The 20135-nt window shown below is 46.0% G+C and overlaps 1 protein-coding gene across 1 annotated transcript in view; it reads left to right on the top strand.

Annotated features, from left to right (window-relative positions):
* SF3B3 (splicing factor 3b subunit 3) overlaps window positions 1–20135 on the top strand; it is a 55311-nt gene that overhangs the window by 22311 nt on the left and 12865 nt on the right. Inside the window, exons 12-21 of the mRNA XM_065416348.1 lie at window positions 1256–1407; window positions 1927–2082; window positions 2513–2668; window positions 6582–6725; window positions 7779–7901; window positions 9535–9689; window positions 14441–14615; window positions 15555–15760; window positions 16651–16807; window positions 18802–18927. Of these exons, the coding sequence (XP_065272420.1) occupies window positions 1256–1407; window positions 1927–2082; window positions 2513–2668; window positions 6582–6725; window positions 7779–7901; window positions 9535–9689; window positions 14441–14615; window positions 15555–15760; window positions 16651–16807; window positions 18802–18927 (1550 nt within the window). The remainder of the gene's footprint in view (window positions 1–1255; window positions 1408–1926; window positions 2083–2512; window positions 2669–6581; window positions 6726–7778; window positions 7902–9534; window positions 9690–14440; window positions 14616–15554; window positions 15761–16650; window positions 16808–18801; window positions 18928–20135) is intronic.

Raw genomic sequence — 20135 nt, 5'->3', positions numbered from 1 at the left:
AACTCTTGGCCCTCTCGAAGTGTTCTTGTGTCATACTGTGATAAATAGGTCTGTAAACACTTCGCAGTGTGCTGAGCGAAACGGATTGTTCGTATGTAAGAAATGGCACTTTCTGCCAGCAGTGTCAGCACTCTAGAGGAGTTGAGTTGTTTATCTGGGACAGTCTGGTTTCTACATCAAAGCTCCTGGCTCCATTTCCCAGTGGGATTGATGAGTTTTATATTTATCCAGCTGTATTTCATTGTAGGAAGATTTCTTGTTTTATTTAATACATTTGTTTAAAAACTTCCTGTTAGTTTCCTACCATGACAAGTGCTGGGAAAGCATGGGACTGGAGAAGATGTGAGCTTCCTCTTCTCCCCATCCAAACCTCCTGCCTACACTCCCTTGCTTTTTCTTCTGAGTCCTACTAGCAGAAGCTGGGAATGGTGTAGCTCCTCCACCTCCAAAGCACTGTGCCTGCAGCTGCACCCAGTGGGAGAGGCTGGCAATGAAGGCTAAATGCAACATTCCTTCCGTGTTCTAGTGAGAGCAGAGGCAGGTGTTTATCGAGAGCCCCTAACAGCCACCACTCATTCACCCATAGAGCCCATAAAGATGGCTACATAAATGTAAGGTTGTTTAGCAACTCCTGGACAAGGCTGGAGCTAAGGGTAGTGATAAGGGCCTCCAAGACAATGCTCTTCTGACATTGTCTATATTCTAACTTCCTTTTGCATTAATACTAAATAACTCCATCCGCCCAAGTTCATTAGAAGCCCTTATTGATGTGAGTAATCCTAGTGAAGTCAACAGAATTGCTTGGGTGCGTAAAGGTCTCTAGGATGGGGCCACTGAAGCTGAGTCTTTCCAGTGCCTTCAGTGGGAGTTGCATTGGGCCCTTAAATTTCCAGAGTTGAGTGGAGCAAGCATAGACTTCAAGGTTTCTGCCTCTCTTCTTATCAGTTAAAGGGCAGCTGTAGGTGGTACGGTCTTCTAGAACCCAGCATATCACAAGTTGACTTTGTGTTCTGAGCCATCACCTGAATCACTGGCTAGATCTTGAACCTTAGAGGGTCTGAGGTACAGTGCTGGCTAATTCTCTTCTGTGGTGTTTCCTGAAACGAACTTCTGCGTAGTGCTGCTAGTGGATGAAGGAACTACTGTTGGAATATTTTTGAGGAATAACTGTTAGTCATTTGACAGTCTCCTCCCTTTTGTTTAGAGACCTTGTATCTAATCAGCAGCCCTTTTCCCTCTCTGTCTTCCTGACCAGATGAATTTGATGCCTATATTATCGTGTCCTTCGTAAATGCCACGCTGGTGCTGTCTATCGGAGAGACTGTCGAGGAAGTGACTGACTCTGGATTCCTGGGTACCACCCCCACTTTGTCCTGTTCCTTGTTGGGGGATGATGCTTTGGTACAGGTAAGGTTACCCTCAGACATCCTGTCCGCCTGGATCTGCCATTCTCTGCTTGGTGCAGGGCCATGGCTGCTTCGCTGCTCCTGATGTCCATGCTGAAAAGGCTCTTCCAGAAGTTCCACAAGCTTGGCCAGTGTGGACTTCTGGGAACATGACCCTGTTCCCAGGCTTCTCTCCTTGTTCGCCTTATCAGTAAGGTTGGACCTACTGGAATCTGTTGTCCCAAGTTCCTCCAGAGCTGGTTAAAACTCAGGGGTGACAGGCTCCCAGTCCTGTGCCCACAGAGGTTTTCAGAGGGTCCCTGCCATGAGCCCACTGGAGAGTAGTCTCCAGCTTGTAGGTTGCTTTGTTGTACAAGTCTATGTATTGTATAGTCAATAGGTCGAGAATTGCCTAGAATGACCTCTGGTACTGGTCACTGTCTGGAGCCACTGGAGCTCCTGCGTCAGAAAAACAAGGGAGCTGGGTCCCGTAATGGGTGGATAAGTTGTATTTTATTTCTGTTTTATTTTTCTGCTTTAGGTTTATCCAGATGGCATACGGCACATCCGAGCAGACAAAAGGGTTAATGAATGGAAGACACCAGGAAAGAAAACCATCGTAAAGTGTGCTGTGAACCAGAGACAAGTGGTGATAGCACTGACTGGAGGAGAATTAGTCTACTTTGAGATGGACCCAGTACGTGGATTTAAAACTGCAGAGAGCTTTGACGTAGGGACCAGAGGCTGGGTTACAGCCTCAGTGAGGATTGAACCTCTGACGTGTCCTCAGAGTAGGATTCAGTAGGGAAGTGGCCTTTTAGAATGGGGCCTGGGCGGGACCCCATAAAGCCCGTAGAATGTCATTGGATGAGATAATACAAATGGACAAATCTTCAAAGGCTTGTTTTGGATGGAGCAACGCAACCCCCCAAGTCCGGAGCTCAGGCTGGAAATTATGTGCTTTCTCTTAGTTCTGTCGTGTGTTCTGGTGCTTCCAATGTTATGTGAACTAAATTTGAAATCCAGAGCCTTGGCTTGAGCAATGGTTGAAGGTTGAGGTGGGTGGTTGTGTCTGACCCAGTTTTCCCATTGCCTAGTTGAAAATCCCTTTGTGCCTTTCTTCTCAGTCAGGACAGCTGAATGAATACACGGAGAGGAAGGAGATGTCGGCCGATGTGGTGTGCATGAGCTTGGCCAACGTTCCTCCCGGGGAGCAGCGTTCCCGCTTCCTTGCCGTCGGGTTGGTGGACAACACTGTCAGAATTATTTCCCTTGACCCTTCGGTGAGCACATCCTGAGATCTGCTTTTTTCATTGTGCTTGTTCTTTGCTCCTTGCAACTGGTCTGAAGTCTTCAGACACTTTGGCTTTAGAGCTTTTGTAGAGTCTTAAGTCCAGAAAGGACCATTGTGATCATCTAGTCTGGCCTCATGTAGTACACAGGCCAGAGAACTTTCCCAAAATAATTCCTAGAGCAGATGTTTTAGAAGAACATCCAGCTTTGTTTGCTTCCTGTGCTGCCATGTCCTTATTACATGAATGCTTCAGTTGGGATTGTGTCGTGTTATCGAACCAATACCAGGATACCTTCCATATAGTCATCCGTTGCAGACAGTACAATAGTGTTGCCATATTTTCTTCTGCCTCAGATTGGGATGTACCAATGGCCCTAGATTTATCCAGGCATTCTGTGAAATTAAGATTAGGGTGTGTCTGCACAGCAGCTGGGTGGTGTAATCCCCCTGCACAGGTAGACGTGCACACGCTTGCTCCGCTTGAGTTAGCGCCTAAAAATAACAGTATGGCCATGGCAGCTCGGGCTAGCCACCTGAGGACAATCCCACCAGGCTCTCTGGGTACATATTTGGACAGCTAGCCCGAGCCACCGCCCGTGCCGCTGCAGCCACACTGCTGTATTTTGACGCTAGCTTGAGCCGAGCTAACACGTGTCTGTTAACCGATGCTGGGACGTACACCTCCCAGCTGTACTGCTGTCGCCCACTCTAGCTCTGAGAGTAAAACTTGTGGTGTGCCTTTAGGGAAGACTCCTTACTCTGTTTACTTTGGGCCTGATTCTCAAGCCACTCCACCCAGAGAGCTGCTGTTGAATCTAGTGGGAGCAGCTACAGAATGGAACTCAGGATTGGATGTTTGGGGAGTTTGCTTCTGCTTTGGGGTTCTTTGGGAAAGTTGCCCATCAGTGGTACGGCACCTACACGCTGCAGACATAGAAGTCTGTAAAATTAAAGCTTGTCATTCTTTGCTACTGCACCCTTGTAATTAGAACAGTCTGTTTCTTCAGCTAAACATAGTGCAGCCTGTGAACGCTCTTCCTGTGAGTTCCAGAATTTCCTTTACAAGGAAAGTTTGATGGTTCAATCCAAACCAGTTTTTAGCCAGTGGTGGGGAATGAGTAAAATTGAGTGTGTTTTGTCCCCCTGCTGAATCAGGACTGAGTGCAGTCTTTGATTTTGAACCCTTGGCAGACTCCCCCATCACAGCTACCCCTCGATGTCCACAATCAGTAGGGTCTAAAGCAGGGGTGGCCAACCTGTGGCTCCGGAGCCACATGCGGCTCTTCAGAAGTTAATATGCGGTTCCTTGTATAGACACCGACTCCAGGGCTGGAGCTACCGCCAACTTTCCAATGCGCGGGGGGGGCTCATTGCTCAACCCCTGGCTCTGCCACAGGCCCTGCCCCCACTCCACCCCTTCCCACCCCCTCCTCTGAGCCTACCCATGCCCTCCCCCCTTCCCCCCCCCAAGCCTCCTGCACGCCACAAAACAGCTGATCGGGAGGTGTGGGGAGGGAGGAGGAGGGGGAGGCGCTGATGGGTGGGGCTGCCAGTGGGTGGGAGGCGCTGGGAGCGGGGGTGGAGCTGATGGGGGGCTGCTGACGTATTACTGTGGCTCTTTGGCAATGTACATTGGTAAATTCTGGCTCCTTTTCAGGCTTAGGTTGGCCACCCCTGGTCTAAAGGCATAGGAGGCTACACCCTGCCTCCATCATAAACTCTCTCCGTTTCCAATAGGCACAGACTTTGGTTTCTCAAGCATGGTTGCTGATGGTCCCCTTGCAGACTTCTACTCATCCATTTACCTGAGGCAAAGAGAGCCTTTTTTTAATGGATAGTTAAAATAGGCTTGGTTTTGCGTCACCTTTTCATGGTAAATATTAGGGCTGTCAATCGCAGTTAACTCATGAGATTAACTCAAAAAGTTTAATAGCGATTAATCGCAGTTTTAATTGCACTGCTAAACAGTAGAATACCCACTGAAATTTATTAAATGTTGTTGGGTGTTTTTTTATATTTTCAAATATATTGATTTCAATTACAACACAGAATACAAAGTGTATTTTATATTGTTATTTTTTATTACGAATATTTGCACTGTGAAAGTGAAAAACAAAAGAAATAGTATTTTTCAGTTCATCTCATACAAATACAGTAGTCCGATCTCTTTATCATGAAAGTGCAACTTACCAATGTAGAATTTTTTTTGTTACATAACTGCACTCAAAAACAAAACAATGTAAAACTTTAGAGCCTACAAGTCCACTCAGTCCTACTTCTTGTTCAGCCAATCGCTCAGACAAACAAGTTTGTTTACATTTGCAGTAGATAATGCTGCCTGCTTCTTATTTACAATGTCACCTGAACGTGAGAACAGGCGTTCACGTGGCACTTTTGAAGCAGGCATTACAAGGTATTTACATGCCAGATATGCTAAAGATTCGTATGCCCCTTCATGCTTCAACCATCATTCCAGAGGACATGCTTCCACGCTGATGATGCTCGTTGAAAAAAATCAAGCATTAATGAAATTTGTGAATGAACTCCTTGGGGGAGAATTGTATGTCTCCAGTTCTGTTACCCACATTCTGCCATATATTTAATTTTATGACTGTCTCAGATGATGGCCCAGCACATGTTCTTTTCAAGAACACTTTTACTGCAGATTTGACAAAACGCAAAGAAGGTACCAATGTGAGATTTTTCACGATAGCTACAACACTCAACTCAAGGTTTAAGAATCTTAAGTGCCTTCCAAAATCTGAGAGGGACGAGGTGTTGAGAATGCTTTCAGATGTCTTAAAAGAGCAACACTCCAATGCAGAAACTACAGAACCCGAACCACCACCACCACCAAAAAAAAATCAACGTTCTGCTGGTGGCATCTGACTCAGATGATGAAAATGAACGTGCATTGCTCCACACTGCATTGGATCGTTGTCGAACAGAACCCATCATCAGCATGGAAGCATGTCCTTTGGCATGGTGGTTGACCCATGAAGGGACATAAGAATATTTAGTGCATCTGGCACGTAAATATCTTGCGACACGAGCTACAACAATGCCATGTGAACGCCTGTCCTCACTTTCAGGTGACATTGTAAACAAGAAGGGGGCAGCATTATCTCCTGTAAATGTAAACAAACTCGTCTGTCTTAGCGATTGGCTGAACAAGAAGCAGGACTGAGTGGACTTGTAGGCGCTAAAGTTTTACATTGTTTTGTTTTTGAGTGCAGCTATTTTTGTACATAATTCTACGTGTGTAAGTTCAACTTTAATGACAGAGATTTCACTACAGTACCTGTATGAGGTAAATTGAAAAATACTATTTCTTTTGTTTTTTTACAATGCAAATATTTGTAATCAAAACTAAATATGAAGTGAGCACTGTGCACTTTGTATTCTGTGTGGTAATTTAAATCAATATATTTGAAAATGTAGACAACATCCAAAAATATTTAAATAAATGATATTCTATTATTGTTTAGCAGCGCTATTAATCGCGATACATTTTTTTTTTAATCGCTTGACAGCCCCAGTAAATATGAGACCCATAGGTTTTGTGCCTGAACTGGCTGCTAACTTTTTCTGACACTTCTGACTGCTTACATTAGGCCACCAGCCTCTCGCAAGAGTGCTCAGCAGTTAAGTTCAGGACCACTAGCCATTGTGCCAGACTGCTCAAGTGCAAATGCAACATCATTTGGGGAAAGCCAGGAGGTGAGGCAGATGGATCCAGAACTCTTGTGCACTAGGAAACCATAAATAATTCTCTTAGGGTTTCCTATGTGAATTGAACACTGTTCTTTACAAATTTTGAAAGGTGATCTTTAGGCTCCTTAGATAGAAAGCTGGATCTCTTGTGGTAATTGCATGTTCGTGTCCCTTTCTGTCTCTTACAGGATTGCTTACAGCCCTTGAGTATGCAGGCCCTCCCTGCACAGCCAGAATCACTGTGTATCGTGGAGATGGGTGGGGCAGAAAAACAGGATGAGCTGGGCGAGAGGGGCTCCATTGGCTTCCTGTACCTGAACATTGGATTACAGGTGAGGCGTACTTGCCTGGTTCCTACAAGCCCTTCCGAGAGACATTCAGCCTGAAAGACTTTATTAAATGCTCATTATATTGTCCACTGCAGCAACCTGAGACTTTCCATGTGGACATAATAATTATTACTGGAGATATCCCATTTCCTAGAACTGGAAGGGACCTTGAAAGGTCATCGAGTCCAGCCCCCTGCCTTCACTAGCAGGACCAAGTACTGATTTTGCCCCAGATCCCCAAATGGCCCCCTCAAGGATTGAACTCACAACCCTGGGTTTAGCAGGCCAATGCTCATCCCCTGTCAGGATATAACGTCTGAGTCATGCAGTTAATTCCCCTTTGTATATGGGCCTGTCTGGAATACCCCAGTTGCTCCAGCTGTTAAGCAAGTCCCCATATGTAATTAGATTTTAAGTGAATACCCCCACTGATCAAAAGAAAGCAAATTCTTTGAGACGTTGCCTCGCACTAATCATGCATTTTTATGCTTTGGCTCCCTTTTGAGAAGAGGATGATTATAAAGAAACTATTCTCTCCAAGAAATGTTCTTGGGCAGCTGTGAAGAGAGCCCCTTGAGGGCAGAGCCCAGGTGCAGCATGCATGTCACCCCAGGATCTGCTCCAGTAATCTCCCCGTTGTCCAGTCTTTTGCACGAGCAGAGCTAGGTGATGGTGTGATAGAAATGTTGTTTTGATAAGTCCTATGTGGGGTAAAAATTACCAGGCTCTTCCAAATAGTCTAGCCCAGGATCTTTACTTGGGCATCTTGTTTGTTGCCAGACTGTAAACTCTTTGATCATTAGGGAAGAGGGTTTGGGTGAGAGGAACTGGAAGGCGCTGCACTTGGAATCTGGGGTCAATGACCAGTTCTACCATAGACTTCCCTTGTGACTTCGGGAAAGTCGCTTTGTGCCTCAGTTCTTAAAAAAAGAAAGAGGGGGAAAAAAGACTAATTTGTTAAAAACTGCATCTTCTCTCATTAAGTATAATTGCCTTGGCCAGTATTGTCTCTGTGATCATGAACTAAGTGAGTTTTCTCTCTCGCCTAAATAAAAGAACGGTGTGCTGCTGCGAACTGTCCTGGATCCAGTCACTGGAGATCTTTCTGATACCAGAACCAGGTACCTTGGCTCACGCCCCGTGAAACTCTTCCGAGTCCGAATGCAAGGCCAAGAGGCGGTGAGTAAAGCAAGATGTCGCGGTGTCGTGTCAATATTGGCCACCTCGTTGGTGGGAAGGGTGGAGAACAAGCCTCTGCTGCACAACAGGACCAGCTTGCTGTACAGGAGGAAGAGCCGGGTGGCTTCATTCTGGAGCTGCTTGGGACATGGCTCGTACTTGACATAACCACCCTGGTTTGTGTCAGCCTTGCCTTGGTTCTTAAGAGATGATGCACTGCAATGCTTGTCTGACTCCTCTTCCATCTACTGCCCTCTTTGGGCTGGGACTGTGCTGACTTGCAGGCCACTCCTCTGCTGTATTTGTAAAAGCGCTAAGCAGATTCTGTTAGACACGTTCAGTGCCTCTTAGCTGACCTCTCCTGCACGGATATGAAGCCTGAAAGCTCTGCATGAGCATCCACACAGTCTCCGGCTGCCTGATGTGTAGTGGCATTTATTTTGCTTTGCCCCAAAGCAAGTTATGGTCTCCTCCCGTCTGTGTTAAGAGGGCTGGAGGTGTTTAGCCAGGGACTAGTGAGCTGCCTTCATCTGCGGCTGAAGCAAAATATTTGCTGGATTTGGAGTTGAGGATCCAGTCCTTTAGAATCGTATTTGCAGCCCTTCTGTTGTGGCACTGGGGAAAGCAGCCACCCCTGGGTTCACCCCTTTTTGGATCACACCTCATGGGTTGAGAAGTGCTGGGTTAGTGATGGCCAGTGCAGGGGACGGGGTGAGGGGGGTCTGGATTCTGCTCTAGGTTGTGGTACATTGGATAAGTCTCATCTTGCTGTACACAGTCCCTTCATCTGTAAAATGGGGCTAACGTGTATTATGGAGGATTTGAGGCTTAATTCATTAATACCTGTAAAGCTCTTTTAGATCCTTGAAAGAGAAGTGTTAAAATAGAGCAATACATTTTCTATTTAGAGGCCAAACTCTTGCATTCCCCTCTGTACTGAGATCAAGTGACACCCCCTGAGTCTAATGTACATTATTTAGTATAACTCTGTCTGGCTGCCCAGCCAAGAACATGGTCATCTCCAAATCATTTTAACTAATAATTGAGATATAAATAATCCTTTAGGTTAAAGCTGAAGAAGTTTTAAGTCTAATTTACTTTGCACTGTTTATGCCATTTGTTTGCTTTCTGCACTCCTCTTAGGTTGACTGCAAATACACTAGTTAGCTCCATTTATGTTTCTAATCAGTGTCACTTTTCATGCACTAGCACAATACTGCAATATTCAGGTTGCAACATGACAGGGAATGTTTGTTTAAAGAAACCTACTTCCTTTGAAAAACAAAGTTGTTTAAAAAGAAAAGCCATGTAAGCATTTCTGTTGATATTGGCTTTTGTAGAGAAAATTGGATTTTCCAAAACTCAGTTTGGGACCAGGTTGCCATGACACCATTCTTGTAATCAGTGATGTCTGAACCGTGAGGTTGCTCCCTTGGAAGTTGCTCCTTAGAGGGGGAGTGGTTTTGAAGTCGGTCTCTGGGCAGAGTGAAATTATGCCCACAGTGATTGATTGGATTTTCCAGTGACTAAGAGTGTAATTGCTGGAATGTGCACTCTCTGTTTAATGCTGCAGGGAATTAACTTGCCCCTCATGTCCAGATTGGTGAATTTGCTCTCTCTCTTCCTTCCCCAGGTGCTGGCCATGTCCAGTCGCTCATGGCTGAGTTATTCTTATCAGTCCCGCTTTCATCTAACCCCCCTGTCCTATGAGACTCTAGAGTTTGCATCTGGCTTCGCTTCTGAGCAGTGTCCAGAGGGCATTGTTGCTATTTCCACAAACACATTGAGGTAAGGTTGATGGAAATGCTCATGCTTCTGAACCAGGGCGCTGGTAGCTCTCAGGAGGGAGGAGAGGGCTGTAGAGTCTTTTCAGTTTGTTGGGATCTCCTGGTATGATGCCTGGATAAAGAGAGTTTTTAACATCACCTGCCTCTCCCTAAAACCACTCTTTCACTGCAGACACATTTGTTCATATTCAACATCTGGCAGTTTTGCACCAAGCTAATTTATAGTGTTTGGGAGAATTTGCAGTAAAAGTCCCACCTCATTGGGATCAAAAGATCTTTGAGCTTTGTCCCCCACTGGGAGATGGTCAGGCACCTTTGAGCACAAGCCAGTTGGATGCACAGTTGGTTCAAATATTTCACCACCCCATCATTTTTAATCTGTTTCTACCAGTGGATCTGCCGCTGTGCCTACAAAGGGCATTCTGCAGTATACTCAGCAGCCCCATTTAGGCTTTCAAGCCATGACTAGAAGCCAGTTTTGCTCCAGATGTTCTGTTTTATTAAATTGTCCAAATGTTGTTAATTCTTTTCCTACCAAGTTTAGTAATCCAGGGCGTTCCCGTGGGGCAGGGTTACTCCATGTTTGTAATAATTGGGATAGTTTTCAACTTTGGAACTAGCTTACCAATTCATATTCTTATTAATATATTTTAAAATCCATCGCAACAGTGTCTGTCAGCTGATAGCAAGATGCAGACCCCAGCACTAGGCTCATAAAATGCAACTTGTAGTTAATTTGTAAAAGGAAACATTTTTATGGTGATTGGTGCTTCTGACCTTGAGTTTTTAGGTCATTGAATAAAATGGGTGTAGTTTTAGGTGTATTTTGTTCAGTAACAGTCTGACCTTATTTAAGCTAATAGCCACACTCCCAATGGAGAAGTTTTGGGGGCAGGAGTGTGGAGGAATAGAAAAAGGAGATAACAGCTTCCTTTTGTTCTAGAAGAATCAAGTAGAGCTACCAAGTAACATTGTCTATAATCCTGTTCCTTTCTCCGTACCTACCGTATTCAGTTATGGTTTCTCTGTTCTGATTAGATTGTAAGCTCATCAGGGCAGGACATAAGAATACTTAAGCCTGAAAGCACCTTTTATGCTTTTAGTGGCACTATATTAAGGTGAGGTGGAAGATAATCCCAGATCAGTTTTATTGACAGAGCAGTACTTCTCTAGCAAGGCTGAGGTCTTGTGCATGTTTCAAAACATTGGTTCTTAGTGTCCAGCTTGGTCACCTCAAGATTTGAGAATTGTAGAAGGTTCTCAGGGTCGGTAGCTGTGTTAAACCAATAGGAACACGGACAGACTGAGCAATTGGTTTATTTGGAGATGCACAAGAATGCACAGCGGAAATGTTTATTACAGGAACTTGTCCCCTGCATACTGTGCTTGTATTTCAGCAAGTTGCAGCTGAGAGGCATTATTTGCAATGGTTCTGATTCTCATGCCTCTAAATGAGAGGCGATTACAACACCACTGAGAAATAGGATACACAGTCGTTGGGTGGGAAAGTACACAATAAACTGGGAATACGGGAATTTAAATGCATCTGGCCAAGCTGCAGGAGGAGTGACTGAAGGGCATGTTGAGTAGCTCTCTTGGATTTCATCACTGGAAAGTGCAGCGTGGGATAGCGACATTGTGAAAAGGGCCATGATGGGGACAGCTCCCCATTCTGTGGAATAGCCAGGCTGCCCTTTTTAGCAGGGCTGCCAGAGTTTGTTTAGCAGCTTTCAGAGCACTAGGTAGGACGGCTTTAATGTTTGGTTGGGGTTTTGCTCATGGTGTGGCTCATTTGTGGATTACGAAAAGGCAATGAACTCCTAAATGTGAAGGCTGGTCTACCCAGCAAGAGCTGTGCATGGGCTGGCCTCCCTGACCTAGCTTAAATCCAGCTAGCGTGGGTAACAATAGCAGTGAAGGCAGCATGGGCTTTGGAGCAGACTCACGAGCTGAATGCGTACTCAGGCTCTGTGCTAACTTTGTACTACCTGCTTTGAAGCCCATGCTGTGCTGTCTTCATTGCTGTTGTTACCTGGATTCAAGCTAGCTCAGGTAGGCTGGCCCCAGCAATGGGGCCCTGGAGAAATGAGTAAATCTATGGTGGTTTCAGCATTTGGAGTATTTCAGGTCTGGGATCAGGCATTGTAGGAGTATCGTATACGTTCCCCTTATAGCTAGGAGATGACATTTCTAATATGTGCCCAAAAAAAAGTCCAACCAGGTGGTCGAAAACATAACTACTGATCCACAACGATAGTGCAAAGCTGTTTTATAGGCCTCTGTTTAGAAAATGCAACTCCACTTCTAGCTCACCACTGTGATTTTGTTCTGAGCCATTGTTTGCCCTGGCCAACGCCAAACATTTTCTCATGGAATGTCTTTCCTCAGTCCCCCATTGCTTGGTTCCCAAAATACCTCATCCTATAGGCCACCAGAAAGGTCCATTAGTGGTCCATGAATTGCTGTACAGTTGGATTTATTTTATAACAAAAGAAAAGTAATTCAACTACAAACAGATTTTAAAATGACTCTGGCTCTTACCAGAACATAAGAACATAAGAAAGGCTGTACCGGGACAGACCAAAGGTCCATCTAGCCCAGTATCCTGTCTACCAACAGTGGCCAATGCCAGGTGCCCCAGAGGGAGTGAACCTAACAGGCAATGATCAAGTGATCTCTCTCCTGCCATCCATCTCCACCCTCTGACAGACAGAGGCTAGGGACACCATTCCTTACCCGTCCTGGCTAATAGCCATTAATGGATTTAACCACCATGAATTTATCCAGTTCTCTTTTAAACTCTGTTATAGTCCTAGCCTTCACAACCTCCTCAGGTAAGGAGTTCCACAAGTTGACTGTGCGCTGCGTGAAGAAGAACTTCCTTTTATTTGTTTTAAACCTGCTGCCCATTAATTTCATTTGATGACCCCTAGTTCTTGTATTATGGGAATAAGTAAATAACTTTTCCTTATCCACTTTCTCCACATCACTCATGATTTTATATACCTCTATCATATCCCCCCTTAGTCTCCTCTTTTCCAAGCTGAAGAGTCCTAGCCTCTTTAATCTCTCCTCATATGGGACCCGTTCCAAACCCTTAATCATTTTAGTTGCCCTTTTCTGAACCTTTTCTAGCGCCAGTATAACTTTTTTGAGATGAGGAGACCACATCTGTACGGAGTATTCGAGATGAGGACGTACCATCGATTTATATAAGGGCAATAATATATTCTCAGTCTTATTCTCTATCCCCTTTTTAATGATTTCTAACATCCTGTTTGCTTTTTTGACCGCCTCTGCACACTGCGTGGACATTTTCAGAGAACTATCCACGATGACTCCAAGATCTTTTTCCTGACTTGCTGTAGCTAAATTAGCCCCCATCATATTGTATGTATAGTTGGGGTTATTTTTTCCAATGTGCATTACTTTACATTTATCCACATTAAATTTCATTTGCCATTTTGTTGCCCAATCACTTAGTTTTGTGAGATCTTTTTGAAGTTCTTCAGGAGAGAGAAGGAATTAAGTTTTTCTCTGTATGGGGAGTTCTGTGGCTGGCCTATTGTAATTTGTCTGTATGCTGTAAAATAACAGAAAAAGGAAAGTGCTTCATGAACTGAAAAGGCTGTTCTGTAGGAAATGGAGTAAGTTGTTGGTTTGAAAATCAAAGGAATGACCATGTTTTTTGTGTTGCCTGTTCATATCTCAGCCCGGGGCGGTGGGGGGATAATTAGGAAGATAAGTGAAAATAAAGGGGAAGCTTAAATTCAGCAGTCCTGCTTTATGTGACTACAAACAGGCACTTTCTTCTTGTCTGTCCTTTTTGGCATATTAAAGCATTTGATGGTTTTTTAAAGGAAACTTTCTGAAGGGACTCATGGTTATTCTGACTCCAGATGAGCTGGCATTTGAGCAGGCGAGCTACAGAAAGACCAGTCATTCAGACACTGATATTTTTCTTGTCTTGTGACTGGCCTGATTTTCATCGGAGAAACTTTTGGGGCCAGCTGTAGCCTCTAAACCACATTTGGATTCAGATGCCGTATTCACAAGATTCCCCAATTCCATTTGTCGACCTTTTCCCCCCTCATAAAATATGATTTCTTTTGCATAACTGCACCATTTGCAAAAGGCTGTTGATCACCCACCACTCATTCTGTCATCTCTGGCATAGATATAGCATGGTCTCATATATAAAACAGGGAAGTGGGAGTCATAGGAAACTTGAATTCCATGCTCAGTTCACCCACTGATGAGCCAGTCTCATCCCTTCCCTGTAGTTCAGTTTCCAGCCTGCAGAGTGGGGTCATCAAACCGAATGCATGAGATTAGTATGATCACCTATAAGGGATTACAAAGAAAGTTCCCTTCTTCCCCCTCGCACACAACACTGCACAGTTGGCCGGGTGTCTTGGAGGCAGGAGCATTCACTTTCCTCTGAGGCATCAGATATTGGGCTCTGCCAGGAAACTACTACCCAGTCCATTGCTGATCTCTCACGTAGCTCCAATATAGAATCCACTCCAAAAAGCTACAGCGCTATTGAGAACTCCTTGGGTTTGTGCTCTGAAGAAAGGACATTGCTCTGAGGGTTGGGAAAGAGCGATTAGCGCTCTCGCATCTGGCCTGGGCTGCTGAGAGAACATTGATTCATGAGATGATAGCTGAAGACTGAGCTCCATCCTCGCTGTCTCTGGGGAGTGGCTTGTGTTGGGAGTTGCTAAATGTGGCCTTTCTCTGTCCATGTAGGATTTTGGCGTTGGAAAAGCTGGGGGCAGTCTTCAACCAGGTTGCCTTCCCGCTGCAGTACACCCCCAGGAGGTTCGTCATTCACCCTGAGAGCAGCAACCTGATCATCATCGAGACAGACCACAATGCTTACACCGAGGCCACGAAGGCCCAGAGGAAGCAGCAGATGGCTGAGGTAATCAGGACAGCTCATACATGCACATGTGTCCTGAGCACGAAGGGCGGGATGGATGGAGTGCAGTGCAGGCCTGTGGGGATGGCAGGAGAGGTTGCTCAGAGTCCTGCATTGAGAACTGCATTCCACGTACAGTTTGGGCTTGGGCTAGTCACTTCACCTCTTCCTCAGTCTCCACGTGTAAAACTGAATGCTCAGCAGGTGGCCCTGTGACATTGAATGTTTGAAAATCCACTTGAGCTCCTCTGAAAGAGCCTGTATAAGGACAAATTGTTCTTTACTGTTTGCTGCTGTTGATTTCTTAATAGCGGCCTCAGACTCCACATTGCCAAATGACTAGTGGTTGGTTTTCTAGTTCCGTCGAGGTGCTTCCACATAATCATCATTTCAGCAGATAAATCGCAGTCCAAGTGCTGCCGTTCACAGCATGCAGTACCCTGGTGCCTTGACAGACATTGCAGATCATTCCGCTGAGCAATGATCCTGCTTGTGTATCACACGTTCTCTAGAATTTGTTGTTGTTATTGCTGAGGTTACTTGGAGTTGAATAGATTGTTTTCCTCAAAGATTTCTCTGTGGCATCAGCTGGTGTTTTGGAGGCTGTCTCCCCAAAGCAATGGCCCCATGGGCAGAGAGGAATCAACGGTGCCATGCTTTTGAGCTCCATAGCAACAGGCTGTATTGTAGCAAGGCGAGCGACATCATGGCCTTGTAGGTTTCTTGTAGGTGTTGAGCTCTTGGCTCTCTGACTTTGTAAAACAGAGGCTTTAACATTCACTTGGCTTTCATATTAGTAGCACTTTGCCTTGGGGATCTCTCTCCATTGAAGCTCATCTTCTAAATCACCACCACGCCAAGCAGCTTGGGTATCAGCCTGTCTTGAAACGAATCCCCTCTTGTGCTGAGTTCTTTCTCTTCCTGCTGTAATGTGTGCTGCAGGAAATGGTGGAGGCTGCAGGTGAGGATGAGAGGGAACTGGCTGCAGAGATGGCAGCCGCCTTTCTGAATGAGAACCTTCCCGAGTCCATCTTCGGTGCTCCCAAGGCAGGCAATGGCCAGTGGGCCTCTGTTGTCCGAGTGATGAACCCCATCCAGGGCAATACTTTAGATCTGGTCCAACTAGAGCAGAACGAAGCTGCCTTCAGGTAAGGAGCAGTGCCAGACACAGTTTCTGGCTGTCTTGTGCTTAATACATTGCTGCTTATTTTGCCCAGACGTCGATTGAGTTGAAAGGCCACATTGTTGGGAGGCTGGTACTAAACCCCAGTAGACACCTCCCTGCACGCCGAAGCTCTTATCTTCCCATCGCCCAGCCCAGTCATGCAAGGTGGGCATAGGCACTAGCTCTTAATGCCAACATGTTCACTGGACCTTTAAACAAGCAGTTGAAGGATAGTATTCTAAAAAGGCCCTATGGGGTGCAGATGATAGGAGCAGTTGTCCTTGTGTTCCCCTCCCTTCTTTCCCCCTCCCTTCCTTAGCATCCTCTCTGCATAGATTAAACTGCCAAGCAATGTTGTGGGTGCATTTAAAAGGGCAGTTACTGTGTATAAGAGAGAAATCAGGTGGGACTGCAGCAAGGAAGATGAGTCCAGCCAACTGACACGCAGACTGTCCATTTTGCTTTGTGTAATCAGTCCTCGAGACGCCTGACCCTTGTGCTGATGGGCTAAGCATCAGTCGGGGGAGGAGAAAGATGAAAGGAGGGAGAAGAAGTTGCTTATAAATGTCCAAAACGTAAATTCCCTCTCAAAAGAAAAAGCAGCAGCCCAGATTCCCACTTCCTGCCTGGGCACTGACTATTCCGTACCTATATTGCTGTCTAAAAATGACTACTTAGGATGTGTTTTGGGGGGGAAAGCTGAGTGGAGGGGATAGATGAATGAAATCAGCAATGTGAAGTCAGGCTTCCAAAGCTCTCACCCAGCTTTACCATCCATGTGTGACATGCAGAGCCTATCCCGAGGCAGCTCTGGCTTTGGTTTCTGTACTTTGCTCACACTAACCTCTGGGCGCCTGTCTGTGTTGTCCCCAGTGTGGCAGTGTGCCGATTCGCCAACGCCAGTGACGACTGGCATGTGCTGGTGGGAGTGGCCAAGGACCTGATTCTGAACCCCCGGTCGGTGGCTGGTGGGTTTATCTACACATACAAGCTGGTGAATAATGGCGAGAAGCTGGAGTTCCTACACAAGGTGAGCGTGCCCTGCATGGAGTGGGCTGACCTCTCTTGTGCTAACGTTGGGGGAGGTACAGACCAAGAGAAGAGGAAGGGAGCCAGGCAAATCCACATTGAAGCTCACTGAGTGCATGAGAGGCCCAGACAATCTTCAGATGGGTTTGGAAAACTGACCACACTAAACTACACTTTGAGTCCCCTTGAGATAATCTTGTTCCAAAGCATATACCAGATAGACTGTGTCAGCTGCCAGCCCCACATTCCTTCGTGTGGCTGCTGCCAGTATAGGTAAATGGGCAAGCCCTGAGCTGTGCCAGGCAGGAGATAGTCAATGCAGATGCAGGAACTTTGCACAGCTGGCAGTAGCTGCAAATCTCACTACTAATTTTCCAGGGCACCTCACTGGCACTAGTTGGGCTCTGGCAAAGTGACTAGAGATTTGGGGAGACTGTAGACTAACCATAATTTTTCTCCTGCTCTGGAAACTTTGAAGGAGGGAGAAGTCTGTCTGCTTTCCAGGAGGAACTGGCAGGAAAATTCTGCATCCAGAGTTACTGTCTGTCTAGCTGCTTGTTTGGTCCCAACCCCATAGTATCAGCCCCTCACAAACATGAGCATGTTTATTCTCGCAACCCCCGTGGGCGATAGGGAAGGATTATCCCCTGTTACCGGTGGGGAGCTGAGACCCAGAGAAATTGACTTGCCCAAGGTCACCTGGGAAGTCAGTGATAGAGCTGGAAATTGACCCTGGGTCTCCTGAGGCCAGGCCAGTGCCATGTCTGCATTGCCATGCGCCGGATTGACAGGTAAGGACTCTATTCCCACTCCCAGAGAACAGTTAGTGAGGTTAGAGGGGGGAAATGCTACCATTTTAAAATGCAATATTTCCACGCTTGAGCTTTCATGGTGGCTATTTCTTTACAAAGCTGACCTGCACTCAGGTCACTTGTCTTGATGATGAAGGTTCCCTGATACCCAGGTTTAGTAGTATGGCCCTGTGCACCTTCCTTTGGTTACATGCATAAGTGATTTGACTGCTCATAGTAGCATAGATCACTTGATAGACCTCCAGGGTTTCAGCAGCACCAAGTATAGTTGAGAAATGGGGATGTGCTAAAGAATGTAGTGGCTTTCTTCTTTCTTCCCACATTTCCAAGTTCATCAAGAGGGTTCTGTCCTGGGCGAGGGCCGCTATGATGCGTTTTAACGCCCACCATGTAGCTTACAGAGCTAGCTGGGTGGACTGGCTCTTGTTAGCCAGTGTGACCAAACCTGGAAAAATGTGCTGATGACTGTCCGCACCAAAAACGCCAGTGGAATTAATTTTTTCCATTGTGATCGCTGACGGGTCCTTTTGGATTAACAAGAACATGGCATTATCCTTAGGAAAATTTGCCTGCCTTAGAGCTGCCAAGGACATCTTGAGCTCTTTCAGATTTAACGTCTTCTCCACTGGCTGATCCAGAACTCCTACTGCAAGCACTGAATCAGATCGAGATTTCTGAGACTGAAGGATTGCTGATTGTAATCTGAACTGGATTTAGCAAAAAGTAAAATCTTGTTCATGCCGGGGAAACACTAAAGCCCCTGATTGGGGTGACAGTGCCTTTTCTGCCTTGCTGCATATTCTGCTCAATTGCTCGTAGAATGATCTCCACACTCCACTCCAACTCTCATTTAAGTGCTATGTCTGATATTCAGTGGCGTGGGAGTATCCTATCCAGGATTGCATAAGCACCAATAAAACATGGTGTTCCAGCATATAGTGTACGGCTGGCACGGGGGTTAGGAATTCTGCAGGACACATCAAGGACTCTGATTAACCTTGGCATTGAGAACTCCATTGCCAGTATCAAGGCTTTAAAGCTTCAACAGAACCACTGGATAAAGTCCATTCTCCAGCTCTGCTTTATTTTTCAGTCAAGGTGCAAGTACAGTCAGTTGTCTTGGGGGGGTTTTGTCTGTCTCACTGGACTTCCTAATGTGCGTTCCTTTCACCTCCCTGCGTAGACCCCTGTGGAGGACGTGCCTGCAGCCATTGCCCCATTCCAAGGCCGAGTCTTAATTGGAGTTGGAAAACTTTTACGTGTCTACGACCTGGGCAAGAAGAAGCTGCTTCGGAAGTGTGAGAACAAGGTATTGGCTTTGGTTCTTGATGGGTGCCATTTCTTGGGGTGAGGGGTACGAGTAAAGAGTAACGCTTGGGGTTTAGGTGTGGTACGTTCAGTGTGTGTGTGTGTGTGTGTGTGTGTCCTATATAAACTCCACACCAGAGGGCCCCATCCAAAATTCTGGGTGCCCTGTACATACACCCCAAAACAGAATAACATAGGAAATACCAAGTAAAAATCAACCACAGCAGCAACTGCTTCTCTCCCATGCCACGTCTATCATTTGATCACCAGTCATGTGAGCAATACACTTTAAAACTCTGCCACGCTTCGCTTCTAGACAGAAATGTCAGTGGGTTTTTCACACACTTGTTCTAATGAAATGCACAGTCCCTCCAGTACTGCTGTATGATGTGTGGGTCACCTCTCCTCTAAATACAAATTGAGGGTCTGGTAACATTTCCCATTTGACTATATGGGAGACACTTTCACCCCTTACACTAGGGGACAGTAGATTCTTCCAACAGCCCAGCAGAGCATAGGCAGAAACAACGGAGTGATGAGGCTCTGGAGTGCCATTTGATTTGGACACACTGGAGAGCTAAAGTGGGCAGCTGTTAAACTCGTCACTCTTTTACGGCCACAGAAGGTGCTGTGTGCCAGGACAGAAGTCAAAGGCTGTGTCTACACTGCACACTAAGCCTGGGTCTGTGGGACCTGGGCTTGTGGACTCGGTGTTTCCAAGTCTGCGCTTGAGCATCCACACTGCATTGTAAACCTGGGTTTACAATTGCTGGGCCTGGGTGTCTCAGCCATGCTGATGGGTCCGTATTGCACTACGCAGATCTTCTGACTCAGGCCTGCAGCTTGAGCTGCATCCACACTGCAAAATGAGAGGCCTTGGACCCGAGTCTCAGTGGGACTTGGGCTCTGAGCCACCCCCGTAGTAGTGTCCTAGGACCTGGGTCCTGAGTGCTTGCTGACCCGAGTCAGACTGACTTGTGTGTGGACCTTAGAAAGAGTTGGGCTCAGACCTGAGTCAGAGCCCAGCCTTAGTGTGCAGTGTACACATACCTAGAGAGGCTCATTAGGTTCCATTAGGACTGCCAAGGAAACTGCATTCCTTTAAGCTCTAGGCATATGGTGGGGGGTGTTTTGCTCTGCATGGCTGATACATTATACAGCACGAAAGCAGTTAAAGAAACTGCAAAGCACTTTTTCTAGTGCTTTAGC

This window comes from Emys orbicularis, chromosome 14 (genome assembly GCF_028017835.1).
Source record: "Emys orbicularis isolate rEmyOrb1 chromosome 14, rEmyOrb1.hap1, whole genome shotgun sequence".
In the NCBI taxonomy this organism is placed as follows: domain Eukaryota; kingdom Metazoa; phylum Chordata; order Testudines; family Emydidae; genus Emys; species Emys orbicularis.
The sequence above is the reverse complement of the archived record's forward strand: the minus strand, read 5'-3'. Positions and strand labels throughout refer to the sequence as shown.